General features: G+C 49.9%; 1 protein-coding gene across 4 annotated transcripts; it reads left to right on the forward strand.

Moving 5' to 3' along the window:
- Nucleotides 1-39: 39 nt before the first annotated feature.
- ZNF408 (zinc finger protein 408) lies at nt 40-6,066 on the forward strand. 4 transcript variants are annotated; one of them, XR_014250325.1, is made up of 6 exons: nt 40-237; nt 543-820; nt 2,057-2,118; nt 2,342-2,601; nt 3,645-5,357; nt 5,837-6,066. XR_014250325.1 is itself a non-coding variant. In XM_082410750.1 (6 exons), exons 2-6 carry the CDS (start codon nt 574-576, stop codon nt 5,183-5,185), a joined length of 2,142 nt encoding a protein of 713 aa, XP_082266876.1. In that variant the 5' UTR covers nt 40-237; nt 543-573; the 3' UTR covers nt 5,186-5,236. The 4 variants fall into 4 exon arrangements, 3 of the variants coding, with proteins under 3 accessions (XP_082266876.1, XP_082266874.1, XP_082266875.1); XM_082410750.1 differs by lacking the exon at nt 5,837-6,066 and adding an exon at nt 1,688-1,719 and having other exon boundaries at nt 3,645-5,236; XM_082410748.1 differs by having other exon boundaries at nt 3,645-6,066.
- The last annotated feature ends 7,476 nt before the right edge of the window (nt 6,067-13,542 follow it).

Genomic DNA, 13,542 nt, shown 5'->3' on the forward strand with positions numbered 1-13,542 from the left:
ATAAACTCGTATTGTTCTCGGACAGAGATTTGCCTCACCACTACTGCCAAACTCCCAGTCCTGCGCACCAAAGAGGTCTGACTCTTACGATTCTTTCCCGAGAGGAAATTTGGTAGTCAGTGACTGTTTCCGGGGGGAGCTGAGAAGGTGAGTCTCACTTCCGGCGGAGGGAGGCTTTCTGACCCGGGATGGAGGAGGCGAAGGAGCTGCCTTTGGAGTGGGAGAGACTGCAGTTCGGTGAGTGACCTGCGGTGTCTCCGACCCTCGGCCCTGGCCTAGATACTCCTAACGTTCTCTGGTCAATTCTTTCCCCTGCCGACCCTTTTCCTCCCGAGCCTGGCATCCTCCTCCGGTGCCCTCAGAACCTGTGGGAGCTTCTTAAGAGCCCTCGAACCGCCTCAAACCTTTCCGGGGCCCCCTTGGAGCCCTTACAGATCCCTCAGACTCCTAAGGCCTAGCCGGACCTCGGGTTTTCTCCCTCACCTTTCCGCACCCCACGACCTCTTGGGCCGCTTCCTCACTGTCTTCCTCTGTTCCTGCAGCCCCCGATCCACGCCTGGGCCCGGACTCAGGATGGAGCCCTTCCAGAGAAGGCTGTGCACAGGAGCTCAAAGACTTCTCGCCCGGACCTACCCGAGCCATCCTCGCTCTAAAGAGCCTCCCGCGGGGCTTGGCCCTTGGCCCCTCACTCATCAAGGAGCAGCGCTTGGGGGTCTGGTGTGTTGGGGAACCCTTGCAGCCGGGACTGCTCTGGGGGCCACTGGAAGAGGAGTCTGTCTCCGAGCAGAAGGGCCATGGAGTGAAAACAAAGCAGAAGGAGGTACTGAGGGCTAGGGCGTTACCTCTCCGTGACTGAAAATTTTGATCAGATGTTTCTTGATAACTTTCCAGTTTGTTAGAAGATGCAGGGTGTTTCAAGAGATAGGAGATGGTTTATGCCCTCTCTCTCAGGGACTGTCTCATCCCCTCACTTGCGGTAGCTGAGGAGGTGCAAAAAGTTATTAAAAGGTGGATTAGTAGATGGGACTTCCCTGGGTCCAGTGGTTAAGACTCCAGCGCTTCCACCGCAGGGGGCGCGAGTTCGATCCCTGGTCGGGGAACTAAGATCCCACAGGCCGCACAGCGCAGCCAAAATGTAAAAAAAATAAGAAAAATAAAAAGGTGGATTAGTAGAGTGTCAGCAATGACGACGAAAGTCAAGAGCAAAGGTTTTTGGAATTAAAAAGCCATGGGGAGACTTCCCTGGTGGCACAGTGGTTAAGAATCCACCTGCCAATGCAGAGGACACGGGTTCGATCCCTGGCCTGGGAAGATCCCACATGCCGCGGAGCAACTAAGTCCGTGCGCCACAACTACTGAGCCTGCGCTCTGGAGCCAGCGAGCCACAACTACTGAGCCCAGACGCCTAGAGCCCGTTCTCCACAGCAAGAGAAGCCACCCCAATGAGAAGCCCACGCACCACAATGAAGATTAACCCCTGCTCGCAGCAACTAGAGAAAGTCAGTGCGCAGGAAGGAAGACCCAATGCAGCCAGACATAAATAAATAAAATAAATAAATTTATTTAAAAAAAAAAAAAGCCATGGGATCAAATCCCAGCTTTGTCACATAACTAGTTAGATGGCATGCCACGTTTAACTCATATGTAAAATAAAAGAATGGCCGTTTCCTTTATTTTAATTCTCCAGGATTATTTGGAGCAAAAGATGAAAAAGCACAGGTAAAGGATTTCATTGCATAAGTCCTGAAAAACAAATTTAAAGTTGATATATCTCTTACTACTTCTTCTGTTTGGTATTCACTGAAAGGCAATAATGTGTTCAATTTAGTAATTCACCACACTTTGGGAGGGAGGTGAGGGGACAGTTTTTTGGGCCTTTATTGAATGAAAACTCGAATGGCATAGTCCTATAGAGGCAGACCAGAGACTGTTAACCTTCCAGGGGCTTCATCTTAGATCTGTCTCAGGAGAAGTTACATCAGGGTTTTTTTGGTTGTGTGTTTCACCCTGGTCCCCTCAAACACATGGGAGAAAGACTTTTATTGGTTTATTTCAGGACGTGTCACTAGGCCCGTGGGGAGATGTGTGTGCTTGTGAGCAGAGTTCAGGCTGGACTAGGTAAGTTACAGGACAGTATGTAGTGAAGATGCTCCTTTGAGGCTTTCTGTTGTGGCATGGGATGGACCTGGAAGCTGACTTCTGGTTCCCACCCAGGGATCTTTTGCAGTGAGTGTTCCAAAGGCATGGGATCCTTTAGGACTCAGACTGCCCAGGAGCTGGGGCTTTCAGGGAGGGCCGCTTGAAGGGGATCTCCTGAGCTAGCTCTTGCTCTGCTTTGCAGTTTGGTGCAGCGGGGCAGGCTGGAGGGTGAGGGAAACGTGGCCCCAGTGCGGATCAGCGAGAGGCTCCACCTGCAGGTGTACCGGGTCGTGCTGCCAGGTTTTGAGCTGCTGATGTGGCCCCAGCCTCCCTCGGAGGGCCTGAGCCCCACCCAGCCCAGGCTAGAGGAAGAGGCATCCTTGGCTGTGGTGACAGAAGTGGAGTCTGCTGTACAACAGGAAGTGGCCTCCCCCGGGGAGGATGCAGCAGAGCCTTGCACAGGTATGTATCAAATAAATGCTGGCTTCCCCAATTACCACCAAAATATCCTGTTGATAAGACAAAGCAAAGCTTATGGCGTAAGACGGTAAGGGAGAACAGTAGCATTTCTGAAAAGGAAGGGCAAAGCCTGGATATTTATCTAAATTTTGAAGTCTGGTATAAGGTGGATTTTTCAGTGTGGGATGGGGTCGGGGCTCGATCCGTATTGGGTAAGGATCATGACACAGTAGTTTAGGATTTGTGGACACAGCAAGGCTAGAATTTTCAGGTAAGAGGTTCAAAGAGTTTGGGGATGTAAACTGTCATTTGATGCTTTTTATTAAAGAGTGACAAGTCTTTTCTTTGGAATGAACAATATAGTTGACTCTTGAACAACGCGGGGGTTAGGGACACTGACCCTCCGGGCAGTTTAAAATCTGAGTATAACTTATGGTTGACCCTCCATATCCAGGGTTTCACATCTGTGGTTTTGCATCTGTGGATTCAACCATGTAGTGCTGTGGTACTTACTGTTGAAAAAAATCCTCGTATAAGTGGACCCATGCAGTTCAAACCTGTGTTTTTCAAGGGTCAGCTGTATAGATATTTGCAAGTTTTATCTTCCTGAGTTAAGTTTTCTGGAGTAGTAAGGTCACATTGACAAAGACAGCAAGTTGTGTATAAGGTTTCCAGTTTTCTTATGTTTTTTCTGTCTGGGCTGGGGCTGGGGATTCCTTTTATTTTCACGTGAGCTAAAGTGAGGAGGTGGTGGTCTCAACTCATCCTAAGTGCATGTCTCCAGAGGGAGAACAAGGGCACTCTGGGATGGCCTTTCTCTAGAAATTATCCAGATGTCTAGACACTGTGGTTCCCAGGAGAGCCTCCCCAGAAGGCACCTGAGACTGGACAGAAAGATAAACAGAGTGTGTGACTCATGTTCCAAGGAAGAGATTGGTGTCATTGCTCCCATTGCAGTTCAGGAGCTGAGGAGGAGAAGACACATATTCCTATAATTTCCTGGTGAGACCACTGTGACCCCCTGTTACAGTCTCTACTAAGCCCAGCACCCCACTCTTGCCTTGCAGATCCTGGTTACCAGTCACCCCCCCGCATCCAGGCAGTGAGCCCTGGACTTAAGCCCCAAATCCAGGACCAGGTTTCCAAGGAGAGCCAGCCACTCAGCCCATTGCCTCAGGATGGCCGTGTAGACGAGGAGGACCCACCCCAGACCCAGATGCCACCTGAACCTCAGAGCAGCTCCACTCCCCAGCAGGGCCCTGAGAGCAGTGAGGCCAGTTCCTCATCTTCTGCCAGGGGCCCCCAGCTGCATGCTTACCTAGTCAAGAAGTTGCGTAGCCCCAGTGATCAACGGCCACCCAGAGCGAAGACCTCAGAGCCCGGGGCCCGGCAGAGCAGAGAGCAGCAGCACCCTGGCTTCCCCGCATGCTTGCGGAGCGCCCCTGGCCCGGTGGGAGGCTCCCCGAAGCGGGGGCGACGGTACCGCTGTGTGGAGTGCGGCAAGGCCTTCCTGCAGCTTTGCCACCTGAAGAAGCATGCGTTCGTGCACACGGGCCACAAGCCCTTCCTTTGCACCGAGTGTGGCAAGAGCTACAGCTCAGAGGAGAGCTTCAAAGCCCACATGCTGGGCCACCGTGGGGTGCGGCCATTCCCCTGCCCTCAGTGCACCAAGGCCTACGGTACCCGGCGAGACCTCAGAGAGCACCAGGTTGTACACTCAGGTGCCCGGCCCTTTGCTTGCGACCAGTGTGGCAAGGCCTTCGCCCGCCGGCCCTCCCTGCGGCTGCATCGCAAGACACACCAGGTGCCGGCGGCCCCTGCCCCTTGCCCGTGCCCGGTGTGCGGGCGGCCCCTGGCCAACCAGGGCTCCCTGCGGAACCACATGCGGCTCCACACGGGGGAGAAGCCCTTCCTGTGCCCACACTGCGGCCGGGCGTTCCGCCAGCGGGGCAGCCTGCGCGGGCACCTGCGGCTGCACACAGGGGAGCGCCCTTACCGCTGCCCACACTGTGCTGACGCCTTCCCCCAGCTGCCTGAACTGCGGCGCCACCTCATCTCCCACACCGGGGAGGCCCACCTGTGCCCCGTGTGTGGGAAGGCCCTCCGGGATCCCCACACACTGCGCGCGCACGAGCGCTTGCACTCAGGCGAGAGGCCCTTCCCGTGCCCCCAGTGCGGCCGTGCTTACACGCTGGCGACCAAGCTGAGGCGCCACCTCAAATCCCACCTGGCTGACAAGCCCTACCGCTGCCCCACCTGTGGCATGGGCTACACTCTCCTCCAAAGCCTCAAGCGGCACCAGCTCAGTCATCAGCCCGGGGCACCCTCCAGCCCACCCTGTGTGCCGCCTGCCACTTCTGAGCCCACCGTGGTGCTCCTGCAGACCGAGCCAGAACTACTGGACACATGCAGTGAACGGGGCGGATCCCCAGCCCCGGACGTCTTCGAGGTCACCCTTTCTGAGAGCCAAGATAAGTGCTTTGTGGTGTCCGAGGAGCCAAGTCCTGCTCCCAGCCTGGTGCTCATCCATAAGGACGTGGGCTTTAGCACCTGGGCAGAAGTGGTGGAGGTGGAGAGGGGCACCTGACCACCCTCACCTTCCCTCAGCAGAGCTCTGTATAAAGACAGGTGTTTCTGAGCTTGAGTGTCTGGATCTTTCTCTTTGGGTTCCCTGATAGAGACCAGTCTATGAGAAGCAGGTCAAGGACTTCCCTTCCTGCTTATGGATGACCACTTTGTTTCCCAAGACTCTTAATAAGGTAAACCACTTCTAGATGTAAGATCTTTTTATCAGCTTCCGGTAGAGCTTGTCTTGCCACCCTCCCTGGGAACTCCTCAAGGTGCTTGTTCTTTAAACGTTGCAGAAGTGACCCTGCCCAGTGAGGTAGCCAGGTCGCAGGCAGCACTATTTCCCTGCTGGGGTGCTTAGTGCTGGAATAGTCACTCCCATCCAGCTCCCTGAAGGACAAGCATTTCTATTTGGAACCAAACGGAATGACTTGTGAAGGTTAAAATGCCAGAGACACTCAGCTGACAAGTCTCTGAGTCAGGCATTAGATTATTTTGGCAGCTTTTCTCACCACCGAAGGCCTGTGAGGTTGGTTTTTGTTCTGTGCTGAAGGACACCAGACTCACTGGAGGTGGCTAGGGCAGGTCTGCACCCTTCTGTGTATCTGGCCAAAGGCAGCCCTGTTGAGGGAAAGAGCTAGGAATGAACATGTGTTTCATGTTTCATCAGCTGCGGGCCTGGCCTGCCCGAGGTGCTGGGGACGCGGCTGTGGACAAGACAGAGGCAGCGCCCTTTACAGAGCTCAGGTCTACAAGGGGCAAAGAGCAACAGTAAGAGTAAAGAGGAGCACTCCCCGGTGCTGTGGATGTGTTTAATGGGGTGGGTTAACTTGGGGGCATCAGGGAAGGTGTCCCCAAGCAATTATAATGATAATAAACAGCCTTTGTTGTGGGCCAGTCCTTTATGTGACTTTATTTATATAATCCTCATAGCAATCCTGTGAGATAGTTATGAGGACAGTCAGGAACAGAGAGCTTTAAGTGTCCTGCCCAAGGTGACAGAGCTACTAGGTGGCAGAGCTGAGATTCAAATCCACGTAGTTTAGCACTGGAGTAAGGCTCTTAACCTCCACACTCTAGTGTCCCGCATTTCAGCTGAGACTTGTTGGATGAGGAGGTGCGGGGGAAGGTGGGGATGTGAGGAGCTGCATGTGAAAAAGCCCCATGGTGAGAGCCTGGGTGTGAGCCCTGAGACCAGCATGGCTGGAGCAGAGAATGAGGGGAGGGGGGCAGGGTCAGGTCACACAGGCCTTGCTTCAAGAGTCTGGACTTTATTCTCAGGACATTGAGGGGCTCTTTGAAGGGTTTTGAGCAGGGGAACGATACGATCAGATTCACGTTTGAAGAGACCACTGGAGAGGATTAGCGGGCAAGGTGCAGTTGTGGGGAAATCAGTTAGGTGGCTGGGAATGGGTGGTAGTGGAAATGCAGTCATTCACCCAACAAATACTGAGCACTTCCTGCATGCTGGTTGTTAGGGGTATAGCAGTAATAACAACCTCTGCTCTCACGTAGTTACATTCTGGTGTGGCAAGAGCCAATAAACAAATACATGTCAGATGATGGTAAATGCGGTGAAGAAAAGTAATGCAGGGGAGAGGTTGAATGGGGAGTGTGATTTTACAGAGGGCGGTCAGGGAAGGTCTCCAGTAACGTGACAGAGACCTGAACTACGGAGAGGAGTGAGCCAGGCTGATGTCTGCAGAAGGAGCTGGATGCCAGGCAGAGGAAACAGTACCAGCAGAGCCCAGCGAGTTCAAGCAAGAGCAAGGAGCAGAGCGGCCAGGGCGGAGCGTGGAGGGAGGTGAGGGCAGGGGCTGTAGGCTGTGGGGAGGGCTTTGGGTGGACGTGTTCTCTGGGAGGTAGAAGTGACCAGATTCAAAGACTGAGGGAGAGAGGAAGATCTGACTCCTGCTTTCTGACTTAGCAAGTTAGGTAGCCCTGGGGTGGGAGCGGGACAGCTATGATTTGGGCTGGGGATGGGTTGAGTCGAGGTGCCTGTGGGAGAGATCTCAAGAAGGCAGTGGGAAATGGGCACAACCTGCGGGGAGAGGGGAGGCTCCTCAGGAGAGACTAAATCAGCATCCGATGACACAGGAGAACCTGCAACGTGTAAGTCGCAGAAGCTGATGGAAGAGCATCTCAACAAGGAAGAAGAGGGCAACAATGTCCTTTGCTGTCGAGAAGGTTGAAATTTGCCAGTCGCTGGTGAGCTGAGTGAGGGCAGTTGGAAGACAGACTGCATTGCTTTGAGGAGGGGGAGGCAAGAGAGATGGGAACTTACATTCTTGTTCCATCCTCCTTCTGTCCTGCGAAATGGGTGTTGTGCCGCGTGTTTCACAGATGGGGAAACAGGTTCAGAGCAGATTGGTAACTGCCGAGACCGCACAATCAGTTAACAGCAGAGCCAGGATTGCGACGTGTCGTGTCCTCTGGCTTCCCAGCACTCAATCTCCGTATCATAAGCAGCCCCATGTCTCCTGCTTTGCACTGACTTTAAACCATTCACCCACCCAGTGTGAATAACTTCTTGGCAAAGCGTCATTCTGAAACTGTCCAAGGAGAGGGAGGGCAGCAAGAGACGGTGACGATCTGTGGAGAGAAAGGCCACACCATCCAAAGCCTGAAAAACAGCTGCTAATACTAGTTTTGAGTCAGCCAACCCCCTGACTCAGCCTAGTAGGTCCTACTCTTTTCCAGCTCCAGCTTCAGGAGGGTCATTCCAACTCAGGTAACCTCTCAGCTGTGTCTGCCCAGTGTTGTTAGCTAACTTGGGGACATACCCATCGCTTGAGACTGAACAGTGCAGGGAAGTGGGGATGCTTTGGGTTGCTGGGGAGGCCTGCAGACACCCCACAACTGTCCTCACGCCAAAACCCCCTTTGTCACATCCCCACACAGATGGGGGACTTTCCACTGAGACTGTCCCTGTCCCTGGTGATGCAGAGCAGTGTCAGATCAAAGCCAACAAATTCAAAGGCACCTGGTTTGAGCACGTCTGCTCAGCCAGCGCTCATGGCTGAAGTGGGAATGGGCATCGGAGAGCATCGTCCAACTTCCTCACGTTACAGATGGGAAAATAGAGGCCGAGAGAGAAGTCACCTACTAAGGCATGAGACCAGTGAGTAGCAGAACCGGGACAGGGCCCAGGTCTTCTGAAACCCACTTTAGTGCCCTTCCAATGAAAATAAAATGCAATGACAGTTCTTGGAAAGACTGATCACTGGAATATTTTTTTCATTGAGAAAATATCCCCCCCCCAATCAAAATAATTCTTGTGTCATTATAATGTTGAAAGTCCCTTTATTCCCTACTTCTCCTTTCCTCCATCCCCTGATAAAGTCACTTTGAACTGTTTGGTGTATATAGCACTGAATTTGAATGCTGCTGCTTGCTATAGAGCAAAGTTGCAGTGAAAATGTTGCTGGACACCTTTTCACAGATGCACATTTTTTTTTAATTGGAGTATAATTGCTTTACAATGTTGTGTTAGTTTCTGCCGCACAGCGAAGTGAATCAGCCACACGCATACACACACCCCCTCCCTCTTGGACCTCCCTCCCCCCCGCCATCCCACCCAACTAGGCCATCACAGAGCACCGAGCTGAGCTCCCTGTGCTGTACAGCAGGTTCCCATTAGCTATCTATTTTACACATGGTAGTGTATTTATGTCAAACCTAATCTCCCAGTTCATCCCACCCTCCCTTTCCCCCACTGTGTCCACACGTCCGTTCTCTACATCTGCCTTTCTATTCCTGCCCTGCAAATAGGTTCATCTGTCCCATTTTTCTAGATTCCACATATATGCATTAATATACGATATTTGTTTTTCTCTTTCTGACTTCACACAGATGCAAATTTAAATTCACAGGGTGAGGGGACTTCCCTGGCGGTCCAGTGGTTAAGACTCCATGCTTCTATTGCAGGGGGCACGGATTCAATCCCTGTTCGGGGAACTAAGATCCTGCATGCTGCATGGCGAGGCCAAAAACAAACAAACAAAAAAAACCATGCAGTGTGTATAGCTGCTGAGCCAAACGTCAGAAAGTGCAGGAGGTAAAGAATCTTTTATCCTGATTTGCAGCTTTAATAGTGTGAAAAAAAATCTTAGAATAAAATTTGATTCATGTTGAGGGACCTTTAAACAATGCAGAGCATCATGGACTAGACAAGTTCAGGTGGGTGTGGATCATGGCTCTGCCCTTAACTAGCTGCATAAACTCAGGCAAGTTTCTTCTCCATGCCTCAGTTTCCTCATCCATAAAATGGGGATAGCTGTAGTATGTACCTCATCAGTGCTACATACCTGGCACATGGTGAACAATTAATAAGTTGTAGCTGCTTATAATAGTATTGGAATCAGCCCTCTTAACTTGGAAGACAAGCAAGATTGAGGTACATGTTGCCTATAGGTAGTGCTTGTTTGGGCAGGTCAGCATCACTCACAATAGTTTTGTACTTTGGGTGCATGTCCTCTGGGTATACAGTAGTCCCCCTTGCGGCGATGGCCTGAGAGGCAGGAGTCGAGTCCTGGTCCTCGCCCAACTCTCTGTATGACCTTGACAAATTAGCTTCCCAGCTCAGAGGCTCCATTTCCTCACAGTGACATGGGGAAATTGGACCAGATCAGTGGATCCCAATCTCGGCTCCACCGTGAAGCCCTTTTGGTAACTTTTTTTTTCTTCTGTGGGTCCTGTATTTAAAAAACTTTTTTTATTAAATAGAAACTCATATTTTTGAATCAAAATAGAAAACTGCTGATCAGATTGAGGAAAAAATAAGGTAATTAACCATCTAAAAAGACATAATTTCAGCCAAAAGGGAAAAAATTATTTTTGTCTTAAGATAAATTTCCATTTTTTGAGTTCTGTTTTTTTTTTTAATATGCAAAAGGACAAGGCCACCCTGTAGTACATGCACAGAGCCCTAGGCTTCAGAACATCTAGATTGGGACTTCCCTGGCAGTCCATTGGTTAAGACTCCGCGCTTCCACTGCAGGGGGCACAGGTTCAATCCCTGGTCAGGGAACTAAGATCCTGCATGCTGCGTGGCATGGCCAAAAAAAAAAAAAAAAAAAAACAGGAAAAAAACCCCCAGAATGTCTGGATTTAATAATATCTGATCTCCTTTCCAGCTCTGAAATTCTGTAACTCTATGTCCTGGAACATAATTCAACTGTTTTCAGTGATTATAGAGCTTCGCTTTACAGTATAATGCTGGCTTCACCTGTGATTTTGTTTGATGCCAACTTGTTGGGCAGAAATGCAACCCCTCATTTTGGCCTTGTTCTCAGAGGGAAATAGGATCTGTTTTAAGGGTGCAGGTATGTGTTTGTGTTGAAAGCAGGAACGACACGCTTGGCTGCAAGTACCCACTGGGCCCAGAGAGTTCCAGAGAGAAGGTTCCTGGCTGGGAGGCTTGCAGTGGGCCCTGGAGCCTGAGGGTGTGCTCGGTCTATTGGGACCCTGCACCCATGCTTGGATCCCTCCAGAGCCACGGTCACAGAGAGGTGCTCTGCCTTGGTCCTCTCTGCAAAATAGAGGGTAGGTACAGTCTTGTGTTCACCCAAGAAAACAGGGAGGCTGTCCAACTAGAACCCACTTGATAATACTAGCCTCCATTTATTAAGGAATTAAGTCCACTTTTCACTGTGAATGTTTTCAAACACAGAACACTTAAAAGAATAATGTAACAATCCTGTTACCACCTAGATTTAATTATCGTTAACATTTTGCCCTGCTTGTTTCATCTTTGCTGTAAATCCTTCAGTGTAATCTGTAACTCATGAGGAATTAAAAAATATATGACAATGTGTCATATAACACTTAGCAAATTAACAATAATTCTTCCATATCATTGCATATCTAATCTATGTTTAGATTTTCTTATTTGTTCGAAAACAGTCTTTTTACAGTCGATATGTTCAAAGGTTTAAACCAGTCATGGTCATTTTATTCCCTTCATGCATTTGGTTGTTAGGTCTCTCTTAGGTTTCTATTATTCTGAACAGTCTCTCCCACCCACCCCTTGCATTGCCACATCATGAATTTGTTAGAGAAACTGGCATCACTTGTCCTGTCAAATGTCCCTCATTCCTCGTGGTGGTGTCTAACTTATTCCTCTGTCTGTATTTCCTGTAAACTAGTAAGTAAAGCTAGAGGTTTGATCCAGCCTAGGTTCACTCTTTTAGGAAGAACACTTCATAGGCAGCATTATGGATTTCCTGTTGCATCATATCATGTAATAGTGCTGTTTATTGAGTGCTTACTGTGTGGCAGGACTTGTGATACTTTACAAACATAACATGCTTTGGGGGAGTAATTTAGTTTTTACTTCATAACGCCTAAACTCTGAATCCAGCTAAACCTGGAAGGAGACAAGGGGTATATGGAATCCAAAGAATTACAGCAAGTCAGAGCACAAAGATAACAGGATTTGAGAGCTGGGAGGTGCTCTCCACAGGAACAAAAGGAATGGTGGGGATAAGATAAAACACAAAATCAAATTTCTCAGAATGGCCTAGAGTCTTCTTGCTGGTCTTGCCATTCCTGGACTCAAAATGCCCATGGCCTCCACAATATCCGTGCTCTCTCTCTCCCGGCCAAAGAACCCATGCTTGCCATCCAACCCATCAGTCTTAGCTGTGCAGACAACCCACAGAGCCATTTGGGTTGGGTCCAGCATTTGCCAAGGACCAGATGTCTGGACATATTCAAAATGAAGTTCTCATCAGAAAAGTTCTCCCCCTAAATGGACTTGCTGTGTGTACTATTATGGCATGTAAATTCATCATCCTGATGCATAAATCCAGGAATAAGCCTGGGAAAGCAGGAACCCTTATAACCAGATCTCATCATCCCCGTGCTTAGAGAACCGAAGTTTTCTCCTTTGGAACATCGTCTGTAAACAGCTTGAGGAAGTCACGGCCCAAGACTTGCCCCTTAACAGCCATGTCTGCGCATGAGTGTGCCATGGGCTCAGCAGGGCTGCAGCTCCGAAGCAGAGTCTGCAGAGTGACCAGTATGATCTTGTTTAAGTTTTTCGACAACAGCCTTGTGAAGTGAATATTGTTACAATTCTGATTTTACAGAGAGTGAAACCCAGGACCAGCCTCCCAAATGAGTGCTCTCGTTCATGCTGTGGTGCTTGTCTGTCAGGAGTGGTGGGTTCTGACAGCGAGGGAACGAGGGGCAAGTCAGCAGGCCCCTAGCTCCGCCCGAACCCTCAGTAGCAGAGGTGCCATGTGTTACGTGCTTTGTCCTTCTCCCTGCCAACAACACCCCCTTCTCTTCTCCCTCTCAGGTTGACTCAGCACTGGCCAAAGCCTATCCTCAGAAAAAGGAGGATCACCTACCTTGAAGCAGGAAGGATGAAACCGCACCTCTCTTCTCTCCACTTCTCAAGAGCCCTGCCCCCTTCGCTTACTCATGGAATTTTTAAAGAAATTAGTGAGGTGAGACCTTCTCACCATTCCACTCCAAGAAAAAAAGAAAAGTAGGCTCAACATCATTAGTCAACAGGGAATACAGATTAAAACCACGATGAGACACCTACATATCTATCAGAATGGTTGATGTGAAATGGATGGGTGAGATAGAGGTTGGTGAGATATGAGCAGCCAGAAGTCTTCAAACATTGCTGGTGGGAGTGTAAACCAATACAACCACTCAGGACAACTATCTGTCAGAGTTACTTATTAAAACATATGCCTGCCTTGTGACCCAGAAAATCCATCCCCGGGCATGTACCCAATAGAAATTAGTGCTTATCTACACCAGAAACCTGCATACGAATATTCACAGCCACACTATTCATTATAGCCCAAACTGGAAACTAATCCAAATGCCCATCAGCAGGTGAACGGACAAATGAAATTACAATATTCATGTAGTGAAATACTACACAGTTTTAAAGGGAACAGACTGCTGGTATGTTGATACACATAACAGGGATGAACCCCAGAAACATGCTGAGCAAGAGAGGTCAGGCAGAAACAGGTATATGCTGCTGGTTTCCATTTACATGAAGTTCGAAAGTAGGAAAACTGATTTAGGGTGATGGTGGTTAGAATAGTGGTTATCTCAGGGATGACTCAAAGGAGTATGTTGGGGGCTGGAAATGTTCTCTCTCCTGATCTGGTGGGTGTATGCATACACATTTGAGTTAAACACTTAGGGGGACTACCCTGGAGGCGCAGTGGTTGAGAATCTGCCTGCCAATGCAGGGGACACGGGTTCAAGCCCTGGTCCGGGAAGATCCCACATGCCGCGGAGCAACTAAGCCCGTGCGCCACAACTACTGAGCCTGTGCTCTAGAGCCTGCGAGCCACAACTACTGAGCCTGTATGCCTAGAGCCCATGCTCTGCAACAAGAGA

The sequence above is a fragment of the Balaenoptera physalus genome (genome assembly GCF_965194825.1).
Source record: "Balaenoptera physalus genome assembly, chromosome: 10".
Taxonomy (NCBI): domain Eukaryota; kingdom Metazoa; phylum Chordata; class Mammalia; order Artiodactyla; family Balaenopteridae; genus Balaenoptera; species Balaenoptera physalus.

Excerpts from the sequence above, each read along its gene's own strand:
- ZNF408 (XM_082410748.1), top strand. The coding sequence starts at position 189 with ATGGAGGAGGCGAAGGAGCTGCCTTTGGAGTGGGAGAGACTGCAGTTC. Across the intron at positions 821-2,056 it reads TGAAAACAAAGCAGAAGGAG|GACGTGTCACTAGGCCCGTG; the intron begins GTACTGAGGGCT and ends GGTTTATTTCAG. Across the intron at positions 2,119-2,341 it reads CAGAGTTCAGGCTGGACTAG|TTTGGTGCAGCGGGGCAGGC; the intron begins GTAAGTTACAGG and ends TCTGCTTTGCAG.